The sequence below is a fragment of the Zosterops lateralis genome (genome assembly GCF_965231275.1).
Source record: "Zosterops lateralis genome assembly, chromosome: 6".
NCBI lineage: Eukaryota > Metazoa > Chordata > Aves > Passeriformes > Zosteropidae > Zosterops > Zosterops lateralis.
The window spans coordinates 58,677,411-58,693,582 of NC_139761.1; the positions used below are offsets into that span (position 1 = coordinate 58,677,411).

The following is a 16,172-nucleotide window of genomic DNA, read 5'->3' on the forward strand; positions in this document are numbered from 1 at the left end:
CCAGGTGAGTTCCCATTCCATCCAGATCTGGGCTGAATTCCTTGACATGGGATGTGCTGGATAGGGACTGGAATGCGGCTCCAAAAGGAAGGAGGAGGAAGGGAACCATATCCTTTGTCCTGGTGCCATTGAAAAGGCTCTGGTGTCTGTTAAATAATTCATGGAATGCTGGTCTTGAATAAATAAATGAAACTCCAAACGCAGGGATGGCAGGAGGGCCATCTGTGTCCTCCCCTGCACAGGACAAGATCCCTCTGGATCCACCCTTCAGGTCCTGGGATGCAGTGCTGGAGGTGGCAGCAGGGGACAACGCTGTCCCCTTGCCACCTGCGCTCTGGTGGAGGGAGGTGACTGCTGCCTGCCCCTGCTCCAGCTCCAGCTGAGCCAAACCTGGGAATTTTGACATTCCTAAGCTGCCAATGGCATCAGCACCACCGATCCTGGCTCTGCCTGGGCTCTTACACCAATGCTGGGCACCTTTTATCCTCCCAAATCTTTGAAAGCACAGCAATCCTGGTGCTCCTGTTGCACAGATCCTCAGCAATTCCCAATCCCATTGCTTTGTGCTGGCAGACAGCGGGAGCAGATGGAAATAGCAGCATGATCCCAGCTGCGGCGAGGCCACAAACCGTCACACGCGGGGCCGGGAGAGGAGGCAGGGATATATATAGGGACAGACGTATGGATGATGCACTGCCGGGAGCGGGGACTCGCCGGTGCCAGTGGCCCCAAAATACTCGAGCAGAGCCGGAATTGTCAGATTCCCACTGACTGCGGCAGCTCCTGGTCCTGGTGTCACCACCATCGTCACCAGTGCCTGGATCCCGACCCAGCTCCTTGGGAAAAGCTGGGTGCTGGAAAAGGCTGGAGAGAGGAAGGACTCCCCTATCACAGGTGTCAGAGCTCCTGGATCTGATCCCAGCCATGAGGACAGGCTGGTGGCATCCAGAGCCACCTGCATCCCAATTCCTTCCAGATGGGTGGGCTGGCAGGGATCTGCATGGAGCTGGTGGCATCAAATCTTGCTTACAGCAGGGGCTTGGAATGCTGGGGGTCTCTACCAGGGTCAGCACCCTCGGGATCATGGTTAATTCCCTGATAATTAGCAGCAATGTCTTCCCTGGATAAAGCAGCAGCACCCTGGATCAATGGCATGAAGGGCTGGGAGACACCTGGAATTGGAGGAGTGTGTTCCTGGGATGTCATAGGATCCTGGGATGCTCTGCCCTACAGTGAAAGGTACCTGGGTGGGAAAAGGGATTGACAGCCTGTACCTATTGGGAAGAACTGATTCCAAGCTCCTGCTAAACCCCAAATCCCTGAAATTACCCCAGAGGAGCTGGCACCGACAGTTCCTGTGCATCCCACAGCTGAGGAAGCTCCACGTGTCCAAAATAGCTGTGGTTCCTGCTGTGGAATAGGAAGTGGAAGGAAAAGCTGGCAGCATTTGCCCTGCCAGTGACAGAACGGATGTGGCAGGAGCTCTGGCTGCCTCCCAGCCCCAAACCCAAATCCACGGCCATTAAAAGCGGATGCATGGTTTGAAACCTCCAGCGAGCTAGGCCTGGGATTCCTGAGCTTCCCACCACACCACCTCAGCTCAGAGATGGGCGGAGGGAATCAGGATTCCTTGGATATCCAAAGTAAGAGGAGCTGGTGGTTGCACACCAGGATATGTCACTTGGCTTTAGGGGATCCCAAATAAACCCTTCCCTGAGGCTGCCACTTTTCTCTCACAACAAATTCCTTGCATTTGTGCTTTTTATTGCCTTCATTTGGTCCAAGAGGCACTTGGAGAGAGGAAAAGGAAGGATAAGGTGTCAGCCCTGGATCTGGTGCTCATTTTGGGATGGGCAGTGCCAGGGATAAGCCTCCTCTTCCCACAGAGGCAAAACCCCATCCAGGTTGGAGACAGGCAGTGCTTAGACCTTAGTGGAATTTCTATTGGCTCCTTCCCAAACCAGATGGCCAGAAGGAGCCTGATGGAAAATTCTCTCCCCCAGCCCAATTCCAGCAGCAGAATGGGGTTCTCAGGGTCTGTGCCTTTGTTCCCAAACCTCGGAGCTCTTCAGGATGACAGGATCCATGGAATGGATGCAACCAGCATTGCTTTTTTCTGTGCTGCCCATTGAGATGAGAGTAAAGGATTTTTAGAGGTGGAGGAACAAAAATGTCCCTGTTCTCAGTGTGGGATCACCCCTCAGGACTGTATCCCAGTCCAAGGCACCCTGGAGTAGGTGGGATGCTCACAGGTGGGATAACCATTGGGATCCATAAGCCCTACAGATCCAGGACACAATGCTGCTGTCCCAAATGGATAAGGCTGATCCTCAGACCGTTGGTTTTCCTTTGTGGAGGCTGTGAATTTCCTCCTTTCTCAGCCCTAGATGGGAATTCCTTGCGAGGCAGGTGGAGGCTCTCCACCCCCTCACGTTTCCTCAGGTGATCCCGTCAAGGCCACAGATTCCCCCTCCCCATCCTCCGGCGCATCCTCCGCCCCATCCTCCAGGGACACTGGGGCGGCCTCGGTGCCTTCCTCCTCCTCCTCCTGGCGCTGCTGGCTCTGCAGCCGCTCCTGCCGCGCTTCCATGTATTCCTGTGCCCCGTCCCCCACCAGCTGCACTTCATCCCCGACACAGGGCGGCTGCCGGACGGGATTGTGGTCGTAGGACAGGAGGCGCAGGGAAGCGAGGCCGGTGAGGTCCGGGAAGCTGGCGATGCGGTTGCGATCCAGGTCAAGGACGCGGATGTGATCCATGCGCAGCAGCACGGGCGGGAACTCCTGGAAGCGGTTCCCGTAGAGCCAGAGCCCCCGCAGGCCGGCCATGCGGGGCAGCGCCGAGGGCAGCCGGCACAGCCGGTTGTCCCCCAGCTGGAGGCTGCGCAGCTCCGGCAGCTGCAGGAGGGCGCGGGGGAAATGCGCCAAGAAGTTTCCCTCGATCCAGAGGCAGCGTAGGCTCTGGAGCTGGGCGAAGGCGGGCGGCAGCCCCTGCAGCCCGTTGCGGCCCAGGTACAGGTGCGCCAGGTGGGGCAGGTCGCACACGGCCTCGGGCACCTCCATCAGCTCGTTGCCGTCCAGGGCGAGGGTCCGCAGGTGCTGCAGCTCCGCCAGCTCGTCCGGGACCTCCCGCAGCCCCGCGTCGCTCAGGTAGAGCTTCCGCAGCCCCTGCTGAGCCCACAGCTCGGTCGGGACCTGCCGGCCCCGCACCTCCAGCCGCTGCTCGACGCCGTCGGGGCCCTCGGCGGCCGCCAGCCGGGCCCCGCGCCCCGTGGAGCCGCCGCTGCCCATCGCGCACCGGGACCGGCACCGGGACCTGCGCCGGGACCCGGCGGGGCGGGCGGGGCGACGCCGTGGCCATGGCAACGCTCCGCGGCCAATGGAAGCCCGCGCCGCCAGGGCCAGCCCCCGCCCCTCCCGTTCATGCCCCGCCCCGCCGTTCCGCGCCCACTTAGGCCACGCCCACCGAGCCCCATTCCCGCCCCGCCGGGTCCCGGCGCAGGTCCCGGCCCCATTCCCGCCCTATCTGTGCCCAGGCTCTGGCCCCAAACCAGGCAGGACCAGGACCCCCTCGCACCCCAGCATTCCCAGCCCCTTTCCCACCCTGAAACTGGGTGTGGGGTCCCTGGGCGGGGAGGGGAATCCCTAAACTGGTGGGAGAGGATCCCTGAGTTGCGCGTGAATGCCTTAACTGGGTGGGGGTCCTTAAACTGGTGGGGAGTCCCCCTGTGGTTCCTCACATCCCCTGGGACCCTGCAGAAAGCCACTCCTTGGAGCACGAATCCCCTTCCCCATGGCCAGGGGAGATATGGATGAAGCCTCTCCAAGTGCCCCCCACACCATGGCTGCCCACCCTGCGGGGTCCTTCCTCCTCTTCCTCCTCCTCCTCCTGCTTCCCACCATAGGCCTGCTCGGATTTCCCTGCCGCAAATCAGCTGTGTCATCCCAAAGCTGGCTGGGAAAACTTGAAAGCCGGACTCATACAGCCCTCCAGCGGCAGCTGGCCAGGTGACAACCCCCGACCACCCAAACCCCTCCTGCCAGCCTTTGGGATGCAGGAAACCCCCAAAATGAGGGGGTAATCCAATGACATTGCACAGGGTCTTTATTCCTCCCACGGCGATTTGGGAAAAGCCAAGGATGGGATTCCTGGGATGTGGCAGCACTTTTTTAGGGGGGTGGTCAAGTCGGGGGGTCATCGATGCGCCACAGGCTGGTGGGGTGGTTGTTGGTGCTGAAGCCACTGGGAGATGGGGTCTGGACGCCCTCCACGGAGCTCGGTGCCCAGGTGAGTGGAGTCTGTGTCCACCAGCCTGGAAAATCCAGGAGGGATTGGTGAGGGGGGTGTCCACTCCTCCTGGATTTGGGGGCTGCAATCCCCCCAACTCACCTGGTGCTGTAGGGGCCATTGGCGAGAGCTCGGTCAGGTACTGGTTTTGGATAGTGCCATATGTCAAGGGCTCCTGAGGAATGGAGTGGGTTGGGAGTTTTTCCCTTGGGAAAAGGGATGGGGACAGGGGACACGGCTGCACCCACCTTCTTAGTAGTGACTCCCTTGGGTCCCACTTGGAGCTCCGGGGGCGCAAAGGGGGCGGGATAGCCCATGGCAGGCTGGGGCTGTGTGGGAACACAGGGACGACATCCTGTTCATTCCCATCCCCAGGCAGCTCCCACTGCCTCAGAGCCCACTGGGAGCACCGGGACAGGATGTCCCCTGCCCTTGCCACCCCATCCTTTTGCTTACAGTGCTGCATATGGTGGAAATGGAATCCATCTGACCCTCACCACGGTGTGGGAGGGCAAAGGTGTCCCCTGGGGGGCTGAGGGCTGGGGGCACGGGGCACTCGGCGGGGCCAGGGCTCACGGGCTGCTCTGGCAGGGTTAGGTCACTCCTCAGGGCCATCCCGGTGAAGCCCGACAGCTCCGTTGCCCACTGTGGGACATCTGTGGGGAGCAGATGGAGCACGGATGTTCCCTGTGTCCCCAAGCCTGGCATGACCTGGATACATCTCTCCTGCTGTGTTTGGGGGGAGGCAGGGGGTCTCCAACACTCCCAGATCCTCCTGAGGTCTGACTTGGCTCCAGGGACACTGATATCCCAAAATCCCTAGAGCTGGATGCGGCTCTGGGACCATCAATAAAAACTTCCTGATGATGGAGCTGGACCCAGAACTCCCAGGGCCCCAAACCCTCCTGCGGTTGGAGGATTCCTGGAAATCCTAACATCCAAAAATCCTCATAAGGACGGAGCTTTCCCCTGGATCCCCAAGACCCCAGAATCTCCTAGGAATGGAGCTTTCCTTGGCATCTCAACACTCCAAAATCCTCCTACTAAGCATGGAGCTTTTCCTGAGCTTCCCAAGACCCCAAAATCATACCTGACTGGGAAGGACTGGCGTGGCAGCTCCTGGTGCTGTTTTCTCTGGATGCTTTTGGGGGTCTCACCTCCCCGAAACGGAGGCGGGAAAGGGTGAATCCAGTGGGATACCGACACCCCGGCTCATCCACGTGCTGGGGCAACATCCTTTGGAATTCCGGGTGCCCGAAGAGCTTGAAGTCCTCGGTGGTGGTGGACACATCGGTGTCCTGGCTGTGGCAGGAATGGCTGTGACAGAGTGATCCCCAAAACTCCCGGAGCCCCCCAAACTCCTGGAGCAGGGACCTACCGCTCCACGTGCGGGAAGACTGTGGCCGCGAGTGCCGAGTAGTTGTTGGTGACGTATCCCGAGCCGGTGTGGACGCCGAGGAGGGGATACATGGTCCTGTCACTGGGGGGCTCAGCCCCCAAAACTCGCCCCCCCTCCAACTTTTGGGGTGACCCCGCGGGTCTCTTCCCGAAGGCCGCCTCGTAGGTGGTGGTGTAAAAGCCCATGAGCTCCGAGGGGGGGCCTCGCACCATAGGGAACCCCGTCCCCAGTCCCGCGGCGGGCGAGTCCTGCGGCAGGGACAGCATGCTGCCTCCGGGAATGGCCGGGAAATGCCCTGAGGTACAGCCCTACGCCATGGCTTGGTGCAGGGGCCTTCCCAGCAGGCCCGGGAGCTGTGGAATGTGCCCGTGGAATGAGACTCTGTCTCCTGGTAACCGCGACAATGGAGACCTCCCGGGAGGTTGTCGCTGGAGGGCACCGGGAATGTCCCAGCTCCACTACAGACCCGCCCCGGGGTGGGGTCACGTCCTGGGCGTTCTGGGAAAAGGGGCAGGTGGGAACTGGGAATATCAGTGAGGTGGGATGTGCCAGATCGAGCTGGCAATGTCCCCGAGGGCCCGACCCCCATGTCACAAAGCAGGAGAGGGGCAGGGCCAGAAGCCAGGCAGAGCCAGCAGCCATGGCTTTATTCAGCATTCCACCAGTGTCCAAAGGCTGCTGGAAGAGAAACCACAGGGAAGGCAGAAACACCAGTCCAGAGCGCCATGTCCCTCCGTTTCTCCAGGGAATGGGGACAGGGGCATCCCTTCCCTTAGCGTGGTGGCTCAAACAGATATTCCAGGTCTGGCTGCCGGAGCCTCTGCTCCCTGTTCCTGTTTTTGGCAAATTCCCTCAGCATGGCCATCACGTCGTTGTCGAATTCCGCTGGCGTCGGCTTCGCTTCTGAGGGGAAAACAGGGAAAAATCAGCTCCATGCTGACTGGGGATGTGAGGGATGGCACATCCCGGTGTCCCAATGGCCCATCCCGGTGTCCTAGGGTGTGGCCACGTACCAGTGGCCCAGTAATAAATGTCCCAGTCGTTGCTGGGCTCGTTGATGAGGCGGTCATAGCGGTTCAGCTGCTCCTCGCTCATGCCTGCCAGGTTTTCCTTGGCAAAGAGGCTGGAGAGGGATGGGTCAGGATGAGCAGGAGATGAAGGAAGAGCGGGGATGTGACAGCCAGCTCAACATGATCCTGGAAAACACAGACCCCTAGCCTGCTCTCCTTCACCTCAGTTGGTGGGAAAACACCAGCACAGCATTTCCAAAGAAATTGTGGAATCTCCACCCCCGGAATCCCCTTATCCAAGCTGGATAAGGGCTTGGAGTAACCTGGTCTGGTGGAAGGTGGGCCTGCCCCCGGCAGGGGATGAAACTGAATGATCCTTTCCCAAACCATTCTAAGATTCCATGTGCTGGTTCACATGAGATATTGGGAAGAGATTCTTTCCTGAGAGGATGGTGAGGCCCTGGAATGGATTTCCCAGAAAAGCTGTTGCTGCCTTATCCCTACAAGTTTCCAAGCCAGGTTGGACAGGGCTTGGAGCAACCTGGGATAGTGAAAGGTGGCCTTAAGGTCCTATCCCACTCAAACTATTCTGGAGTTCCACAATTCTATGTCTCTAATCTAATCTCCTTCAGTCCCAAAATCCAACTAACCTTGCCCCACGTGTCCCACAATTTACATACATCCTTCCCAGAGGATTTTGGCTCACTGAGCTCTCCCAGTTCTACTCCATCACTGGATCCTGGACCAGCAAGACCTTGGAGCGACTTCTCCCAAGGATTTTTGCACCACCTCACTCAACTCTTCCCTGTTAATGAAAGGACCTGGAACAGTTGGAGGCAAGCCCACCTGAGCAGGATGCAGTTTTCCAGCATCCCCCTTTTCCTGCTCTCGTACAGCAGCCGGGCTCTCTTGGTGTCCGGCGGTTCGTCTGGACGCTCCTGCCAGGGGGGCAGCGGGATCTCCAGCACATCCTTCCCGGAATCCGCAGGGGAATTCCCCCGGTAGCTGCGCTGTGGGATCAGCGGCCACAGGAGATGCCGGCGCAGGGAGCAGAGCTGGGGAGAACAGGGAAAGCACAGGGATGTCAGGCCTGGGAGTGCCTGCACACAGGGACCTCCTCAAATTCCACTGGACACGATTCCCAATCCCATCCCCCCCCCACCAAATCCCGCGGCCCACACCCCATAAATCCCCCAGACGTCCCTTTTCGCCTCAAAATCCCCATCCGTCTGCTCAGACTCTCCTTCTCTTTTTCTCCCCTTTTCCCCGCAATAAGATAATTTTCCTCCCGTCCTGCCTTTCCACCAAACTCACCTCTTTGACCTCTTTTTCCTTTCTTCCCTCCTCTTTTCTCCCCTTTCCCTCCCGTTCTCACCCTTTTTTCCCTTTCCCATTCCCCCTTTCACTTCCCCCTTTCCCACATCCCCTTTCTTTTCTCCCTTTCCCCACTTTTCTCCCCTCTCCTTCCCCTCTTACCCCCTTTTTACCCTTTTCCTCCCATTTTAACCCGTTTTTTCCGCTCTCCCTCCTTTCCCTCCCCTTTTACCCCTTTCTCGTCCCTTTGCCCTCCCAGTTTTTTCCCCCCTCCCGCCCACCCTGGCCGCCGCCATCTTGCCGCGGGCCGCTCTGGCCACGCCCCCCCGCTCCCGGGGGCGGGGCGGGGTGTGCCGGAAGTGGGCGTGTCCACGCCCGGAAGTGGGCGCGGCGGCGCTGGCGGTGAGCGCGGGCGGCGCGCGCGGGGCTCGGATCGGGGGAGGGGGGCCCTGGGGTGGGGGGCGCCACCTATCGCGACATATCGCGACCCGCCGCCCCCTCCCCTCACATCCTCCCTGCCCAAAAACCCTCCGGCTCGGGCCCCGCCGGCCCGCAGGGCCGCATATGGCGGGGACGGGGCGGCGCGGAGAGAGGGGGGGCGGTGGGGGATCGTGGGGGGCACAGGGAATTTGAGGGGAAACAGGGATTTGGGGGAGGAGACAGGATATGGAGGGACAGAAGGATTTGGGGGGACGCGGGATTCGGAAGGAAATGGGATTTGGGGGGCACACGGATTTGGGGAGCAGAGGGGATTCAGGGGGACACAAGGATTTAGGGGGGACGTGGGATTTGGGGAGACACAGGGATTTAGGGGGGAGAGGGGATTTAGGGGGAACGGGAATTTGGGGGGACATGAGATTTGAGAGGCAGAGGGGATTTAAGGTGTAGAAAGGATTTAGGGGCGCACAGGTATTAGGAGGGAAGAGGAGATTTAGGGGGACGCAGGCACTGGGGTGAGGAGATGGGATTTAGGGCACTTTGGGATTTGGGGGGGCGCCCCCGGCGTGTCCTCGGGGCCTCAATGACCCCCTGCCCCCCCCCCCCCCCCCCCCCCCCCCTTCCCAGAGCACCTTCCGTGTCCTGGCTCCGCCCGGTCCCAGCCCGGGCTCCCGCTTTTCCCGCCTCTGGAAATATGTCCGAGGGAGTGGATCTGATTGACATCTACGCCGACGAGGAGTTCACCCAGGTGAGGGCTGGGATGGGGGTGCAGATCCCCCCCCACCTTTTTTTTTTTTTTTTAGGGAAGAGATGCCAGTGTCTCACAGCTCATCCTGGTGGAAGATGCAACTGGTGTGGCTGGGAAAAGGGAAGGATCATTTCCGATCATTCCCTGATCTCAGTGGCTGCCACCTCCAGCTGTGATTAAAGGGTTTCCCTGTGGGTTGTGACATATGGCTGGTCATGGAATGTTTGGGATTTAAGGGCTTAGCTGTGTCCTGGTTGGAAAAATGAGAAATCCCAGCTGGAAGAGGCACTTCCAGGGAATTACACAGTGAGGGGAAACCAGAAGCCAAATCCATGGGATCACCCAGGGTGGGAAGCTGTGTGGGAACTCGCTTGTTCCTGTGCTGATGGCCCAGGAATATCTGGGATTCACAGCAGGAAATGATGAAGGAAGGGGGTGTTGGAGAAACACATTTCAGGGACTTCATGGGTATGGGAAACCAAGTGTGAAGGCAGGTGTTGGAAAATTAGAAACTGCCATGGAAAGCCTGTGGAGGGAAGTTGGCAAGAGGAAGAGTCGTGGAAACTTGAAGCAAAGCACCCGGAGGAAGGAATCACCATGGAGAAAGGAATTCCTGTGAGCTCCTGGAGTGATCAAGAGAGGCTTTGTCTGGTTATTGGATGAGAATATTCCACAGAATCTCCTGGGAAGAGATCAAGTGGATGGAGGATTCTCAAAGCTGGATTGATGATCCAGGCCAATGACTCCAGCATCTCACTCCCTTTGAGATGTGTGGCAGGAGGAAACCTGCAATTAATCCATGCCAGGATCTAAGCAATGGGGAGGTGCTGTGGTGTCCCTGTGGCACTCCAGGGATGCCAGTGTAATTCCAAATCCCACATTCCCACTATTAGTGGTGATTCCCACTAACAGTGCCCAGCTTCATCGCTCTGCACCTCAACTCAGCGTGCATGGATTGGGAGCAGGAGAATCCTTGAAATCTCCCAAGCTGAAGCATCTCTTGAGTAGCAGAACTGGGGGATTCCAAGGGATTCCTCTTCTAGCCCCTCCTTCCTATTTTTGGTCTTGACTTTCTGAAACTTCCAGGCGGGAATCTTCCAGCCTTGGGCTGTGTCCAAAGGCTTCTGGTGGAGGTGGGAGCGTGGGAGTTGGATTAACCAAACACATGAGCATTTTTTTGAGGAATGAGCACAAAACTACAGCTCCCTTTTCAAATCCTTCTTTTATCAGCTCCAGGGAAAGAGCTGAATGCAAAAGTTCAGGGAGAGGGAAAATGCTTGGGGTTTTGGATTCCTGGATTTCCACGATCCTTGGGGAGCTGTGTGCTGAGCATCCTTCTCTGTCCAGCTCCCAGTGGGCTGTTGGCAATTCCCTGACCCTCAGACTGTCTCCAGCAGAAAACATATTCCAAGCTGCCTGGAATTGAAAATCTGGAAGTCAAATCTCTGGTTTTTATGGCACACCAGTTCCTGTGGGATGGACCCTCATGGAGTGGTTTTGTGGGATAAAACACTCGGCACAATCTGGACAAGGAACTGGGATCCATAATAAACACAGCACTTGCTGGACACTCCAAATTAATTACAGCCCCTGACATAATGGGAATTGGGAGGCAGATGTAGGACACACTGGAATTCCCAGCTCTGGAGCTTCCTGAGCTTCCTCTGCCAAGGGGACAGATCCAACATGTGGGAGCTCCTACCCTAAGAAAGGGCTTTTTTTTTTTCAAAAAATGAGCAAGTTTGGGATGCTGGGCATGGTTTGAGGGGGGTGTGCAGTTCCCAAGTTGGATTTTTGGGAAGCATGTGTTGCCAGGGAGTGAGAGGCTCATCCCTGGAGGGTATTTGGTTTTCCACTGCTGAATTCTTGCCCTCCAAATTGGGAATTTCTTCTGGTTCTGGTGGCAGCAACAGGGTCTTGTCCTGTTGTGTGGGATCCAAGTGGACTGGTCCTTGGGATGTGCTGGAGCTCACTAGGGGTTTAGATGAGAAATTGGGAAGAATTTCTTCCCCGTGAGAAGGATGGTGAAGCCCTGGAATGGATTTCCCGGGGAAACTAGCTGCTCCATCCCTGGAAGTGTTCCAGGCCAGGTTGGACAGGGCTTGGAGCAACCTGGGATAGCAGAAGGTGTCCCATGGCAGGGGATGGGATGATCCTTAAGGTCCTTATTCCAAGCCCAACCATTCCATGAAATCAGAGCCCATCATCCTGTTTTTTGGGCTTGCCCAGGCAAGGGGTGGCTGTAGTTCCCAGCTCTGCACAGACAGAAACCAAGAAATCTGGTCCTCAAATCTTTGCACTCAGCTTGGAAATTCCGCTTGCGAATTGGGACAGCAGGTCTGGAAATGGCAAAGAAGGCTTCCCAAGCCCTTCCCAAGCCAGGATCTCATGACGTTTTCCCGGCAGGACCCGGAGTTCAGTAATGCTGACCAGATGGATCTCTACGACGACGTGTTAGCAGCCAGCTCCCAGCCCCAGGAAAAGCGTTCCAGCAGCTCGGAAGCACCTCCGGAGATCCGCCAGGAGCCGTCTCCCAAGCCCAACAGCAAACCCCCCGCCATCCTGTACACCTACAGTGGGCTCCGGAACAAGAGGGCTGCCGTCTATGTCGGGAGCTTCTCCTGGGTGAGTTCATCTTCTTTGGGAATTTGGGATTCCTGTGGAACCTCAGAGGGGCTGCTGGGCTCTCTAGGGGAGTGGCAGGGATTTTGAGGAGCCTGCTCCTCCTCAATCCTGAGCTGGTGTCCTGAGCTGGATTGTGAGCTGGGCTTGGCTTTGTGATCCTCAGGAAAAAGGGATTTGTTTCCCTGAGGAGCTTCTGGGCTGGGGTACCTGCTGATGTCCCTTTGAAGCTGTGACTTTGGGGCGCTGCTCCTGAGTCTCCTTCTCCTGTTCATGAATGAAGGGACAGTTTTGAGAAGGCTCTGTCTTGTCCGGAAAACTTGTCTCTGTTATCCATTCCCCAGGCTTGTTCTGGATGATTTTAAGCTCCCTGAGGGAGTCTGGGGGTGACTTTCCTCAGGTGGGTGGGGGACACTGGGGACAGATGTGGACACCAGCCTGTTCCCTATGCCCTCAGTGGACGACTGACCAGCAGCTGATCCAGACCATCCGCTCTGTCGGAGTCTACGACGTGGTGGAGCTGAAATTCGCAGAGAACCGAGCCAATGGCCAATCCAAGGGGTGAGAGCCAATGGAATTTTGGGTAGGAATGGCGGGAGCCAGGCTCTCACTGCCACATCCATTGTTTTGTGGAGGGTGAGAGAGCAGCCTGGCACAGGGAATTCATGGAGTGTCCCAAAGAGCATGGAAGAGTGAGGAGGGAGCATGGAACAGTGGGATGGGATCAGGAGGACGGTCCAGAGGGTCTCTGCAGCAGGTTCAGGACTGAACCTCCCTCTCTCCCGTGCAGGTACGCAGAGGTAGTGGTTGCCTCCGAGAACTCGGTCCATAAACTCCTGGAGCTGCTTCCCGGGAAGATCCTGAACGGAGACAAGGTGGAGGTGAGGCTGGCGACCCGGCAGAACCTGTCACAGTTCGAGGCTCAGGCTCGCAAACGTGAGTGCGGCACCGGCGTGACGCGGGCGGGGGGGTTCCAGCTCACACACATCCCAGTTCCCCCCTGGATCAGCTGCCAGGCCCAGCCCAGTGAGCCCTCGGGATGGGGGGAGACCCTGCCAGGAGCGTCTGGGGGTTGTTTTTCCTCTTCCTGAGCCGGATTAGCTCCTGACCCGAGTCTTTATGATCCCCTTTTAGGTGCTCCCACAGTGCGAAGATCCCTCGTAGCCTCCTCCTCCTCCTCTCCAAACTGAATGGGCTTAAGCTCTTCAGGCTCTCAGCATAGCTAAGACCCTCCATATCTATTAGTAGCTCCTCTCTGGATCTGCTCCAGAATTTTTCCATCCCTGCGGAGGTAAGGTGCCCAACACTGGAGGAATATTCCAGCTGGGGCCTGGCCGTGGGCGTCCCTCAATGGCAATAGGTGGTCCTGGCCTCACTCCGCAGCGATGTGACGGGATCCGCAGGGATTGTCCTGGCAGGAGCGTGTCCGAGGAGGTCTTGGCCAGCTCTGGTCATTGTAGATCCCTTGGCATGTTTTGTGCAAGGAAAACTTCCCTTTCCCATCAGAGTTGCTTTGCTCCCTTTCTCTGGCTCCGGTGCCTGAGGGTATCGGCTGCTTGGTGCTTAGGCTGTGTCCTGACTTGCCCTGCAGTTTTGTTGGAGCAGGGAGTGTTCCCTGGGCTGAGTTCCGGCTGTCCCCAGGGCACAGCAGAGCTCCCATGCACCCTTTGACACCACTGGGAGCCATGGCTCCTGTCACACCCTTTCTGTCTCATCCTCAAAGCCTCTTTGGATAGAGCAAGGCTTCTTGTCCCTCTTGGAATGCTGAGTTTTCTTTCCTCTGGCAGCAGCTCTGTTGCTGTCAGCACTTGGGTTCTGCCCCCTCATGTTCCTCCATGCTTGTCCTCTCCAAATCCATCAGGCTCTCCAGGTCTTTGGATGCCTTTGGGGGTCTCTCACCATTCCTTGTGGCTTTTGGCTCCTGCCCCTGTGACCTGGCTATCCCCAAGGCACTGTATGGGGTCTTGCTGGAAAGCTGGGCCCCTCTTGGAAAAACACATGGAAGCGGAGGCTGTGTGTGGCCAGCTGGATCTCTCTCTGGGCACCTCCAGCCCTCCAGGGGTGGGAGGAGGAGGAGGAGGAGCAGTTCTCAGAGACCTGGACACCCTCCAGCTGCACCTCACAGCTCTTTCCCCGTGCCACTTCCAGGTGTGCCACCACGGGCCCACTCCCGGGATTCCATGGATGCGGTGGATGGCCGGGCAACGCCAACGGAGAACACGCTGCCCCCCGCCCGCATGGAGAAGCCCCCCTCGGTCCTGCCCTTCTTCAGCCGCCCCCCTGCGCTGCCCCTCATGGGGCTGCCCCCCCCGCCCATGCCCCCCCCACCTCCCCTCTCCTCTGCCTTCGGAGTCCCTCCGCCTCCTCCCGGAATTCCCTACCAGCACCTGCTGCCGCCGCCGCCCCGGCTGCCCCCGCCCCTGGCTGTGCCTCCCCCGGGGGCTGTGCCCCCTGCCCTGCACCTCAATCCTGCCTTCTTCCCGCCGCCCACCGCCGCCCTGGGACCCCCTCCAGACACCTACGGCAAGGCCATGGCTCCCTACAACCACAGCAGGTGAGCCGGGCAGGAATCGGGGTGGGATGCTCAGGGAGGATCCCGCTGACCCCTGTTCCCACCGTGCTGACAGCCGGGAGCTGGGCCCGCCCATCCCGGCCGTGAGCGAGGGCGAGTTTGAGGAGATCATGAACCGCAACCGCGCCATCTCCAGCAGCGCCATTTCCAAGGCGGTGTCTGGCGCCAGCGCAGGTACTGCCCGTATCCCTCACGTCCCGCATCCCGGGATGGATTCCCGCTCCTGACCCCCTGCTCCTCTCCCCCAGGAGATTACAGCAATGCCATCGAGACGCTGCTCACAGCCATCGCTGTCATCAAGCAGTCGCGTGTGGCCAGCGATGAACGGTGTCGCGTCCTCCTCTCTTCCCTCAAAGATTGCCTGCATGGAATTGAGGCCAAATCCTACAGCAGCAGCTCCAGCAGCAGCTCCAGGTAACCCCTTGGATCCAGAGAATGGGATCCTCCCTGCAGGTGAGTGATTAAAAGGTCACTCTTTGGGTTTTGTCTCCCCTTTTCCCAAAGGAAAAGGCACCGATCCCGGGAGCGCTCTCCCAGCCGGTCCCGCGAGAGCAGCCGGCGGCACCGGGATCTGCTCCACAGCGACGATCGGCATGAGGATTATTTCCCGGAGCGGAGCCGGGAGCACGAGCGGCATCGGGACAGAGACAGAGACAGGGACCGGCACCACTGAGACAGGTGGGAGGTTCGGGAATGCCCTGGAAGGGTGAGGGACATGGGGAGGGCACTCCGACCATTCCTCTCCTCTCTCCTGGCAGGAATTTGGCAGGAAGTGGTTTTTAATGGACTCGTATCTCCTCACCTCGACCAGGACGCAGTGCCCGAGGCCGCTCCGCCCCATCCCGATCACTTCCCCACCACCCCCAGCCCCCTCTGGGTGGGAGCCCCGCCCACACCTCGTGGCCTTGGGAATCCCCACCACCACTGCTGCTGCTTCCCGGGGCCATCCCGCTCCGCTCCGTGGATACTCGGACCCAAAGAGAAATGGTGCTTTTATTCCATGGAGGGAGGTCTGTGTGCCCTTCCCAGGCTGGGAGGGAACGGAGGGGACGGAGCCCTCCCTGTGCAGCTTGGGGCTTGGAGACGCACAGCTTCCAATCCCAGGATCAGGAGCCACGTGCCATCCTCTGGATTGCCTGGGGACACTCCCGTCCCCATTGCTCTGGCAGGACACTGTGCCACGCTCCTCCTTTGCCCCTTCACCCTCCAGGAGCTGGGAAAAAGGGGCTGGAGCTGGGCCGGGGGTCACCCTGTCTATCCCGACATTCCCCACAGCAGCATTCCCACCCAAACGGCAGCTCTGGCCTCTCCCGCAGAGCCTTCCTTGTTTTAGAGGAAGCGGAAGAGGCAGGCTGTGATCCACTCGTGTCCCCTCGGAATCCCAAGAAGGAGAGGGAGAGCCCAAGGAGGGTCGGGATGAGCCGGGACACACTGGGTGACTTCCAGGGCTGGAATCACCCCCGGGTGGGAAAACCCAGGCCCTGGAAGTCTTTTTAAGTTGAAATAACACAAATTCAGGAAAAGCCACCCCAATTTTCCCAAGCCCCACGAGGTGGGAGCACTCTGCGGGAGAGCTCCGGGTTTTTTTTTTACTTACCACCACAGATTTTTAGTTTCTTTCCAAATAGTGGAAGGGGGAACAATCCCCCAAATTGCAGAGCAAATCCCTGGAAGCCCAGGCGAGGCGCTGCCCCTCCTGCTCGCAGTGATTAGATTTGTCTTTGGATAGGTTGGAATTGTGTAATAAACTCGGATGACATTGTCAGTCTTTTATACAGCGCTC

General features: G+C 58.6%; 4 protein-coding genes across 4 annotated transcripts; 1 reads left to right on the top strand and 3 right to left on the bottom strand.

The window, feature by feature from the left end:
- Positions 1-2,428: 2,428 nt before the first annotated feature.
- LRRC10B (leucine rich repeat containing 10B) lies at positions 2,429-3,289 on the bottom strand (the record flags this gene model as incomplete). The annotated part of the gene is made up of 1 exon (XM_083862910.1): positions 2,429-3,289. The coding sequence occupies one exon, from the start codon at positions 3,287-3,289 to the stop codon at positions 2,429-2,431; it is 861 nt and encodes a 286-aa protein (XP_083719036.1).
- Positions 3,290-4,085: 796 nt separating this feature from the next.
- Positions 4,086-6,165, bottom strand: LOC310910927 (uncharacterized protein). The gene is made up of 6 exons (XM_083864004.1): positions 5,665-6,165; positions 5,377-5,588; positions 4,743-4,942; positions 4,535-4,615; positions 4,389-4,461; positions 4,086-4,311 (listed from the first exon to the last, which is right to left on the bottom strand). The coding sequence occupies exons 1-6, from the start codon at positions 5,949-5,951 to the stop codon at positions 4,181-4,183; spliced, it is 984 nt and encodes a 327-aa protein (XP_083720130.1). The 5' UTR covers positions 5,952-6,165; the 3' UTR covers positions 4,086-4,180.
- Positions 6,166-6,300: 135 nt separating this feature from the next.
- On the bottom strand, positions 6,301-8,352 carry SDHAF2 (succinate dehydrogenase complex assembly factor 2). Its single transcript, XM_083864005.1, has 4 exons — positions 8,291-8,352; positions 7,542-7,750; positions 6,699-6,808; positions 6,301-6,588 (listed from the first exon to the last, which is right to left on the bottom strand). The coding sequence occupies exons 1-4, from the start codon at positions 8,303-8,305 to the stop codon at positions 6,458-6,460; spliced, it is 465 nt and encodes a 154-aa protein (XP_083720131.1). The 5' UTR covers positions 8,306-8,352; the 3' UTR covers positions 6,301-6,457.
- A 39-nt stretch (positions 8,353-8,391) lies between these two features.
- Positions 8,392-16,162, top strand: CPSF7 (cleavage and polyadenylation specific factor 7). The gene is made up of 10 exons (XM_083863068.1): positions 8,392-8,411; positions 9,075-9,195; positions 11,602-11,820; positions 12,275-12,378; positions 12,608-12,753; positions 13,966-14,371; positions 14,445-14,563; positions 14,638-14,803; positions 14,894-15,067; positions 15,148-16,162. Exons 2-9 carry the CDS (start codon positions 9,142-9,144, stop codon positions 15,060-15,062), a joined length of 1,383 nt encoding a protein of 460 aa, XP_083719194.1. The 5' UTR covers positions 8,392-8,411; positions 9,075-9,141; the 3' UTR covers positions 15,063-15,067; positions 15,148-16,162.
- Positions 16,163-16,172: the final 10 nt, after the last annotated feature.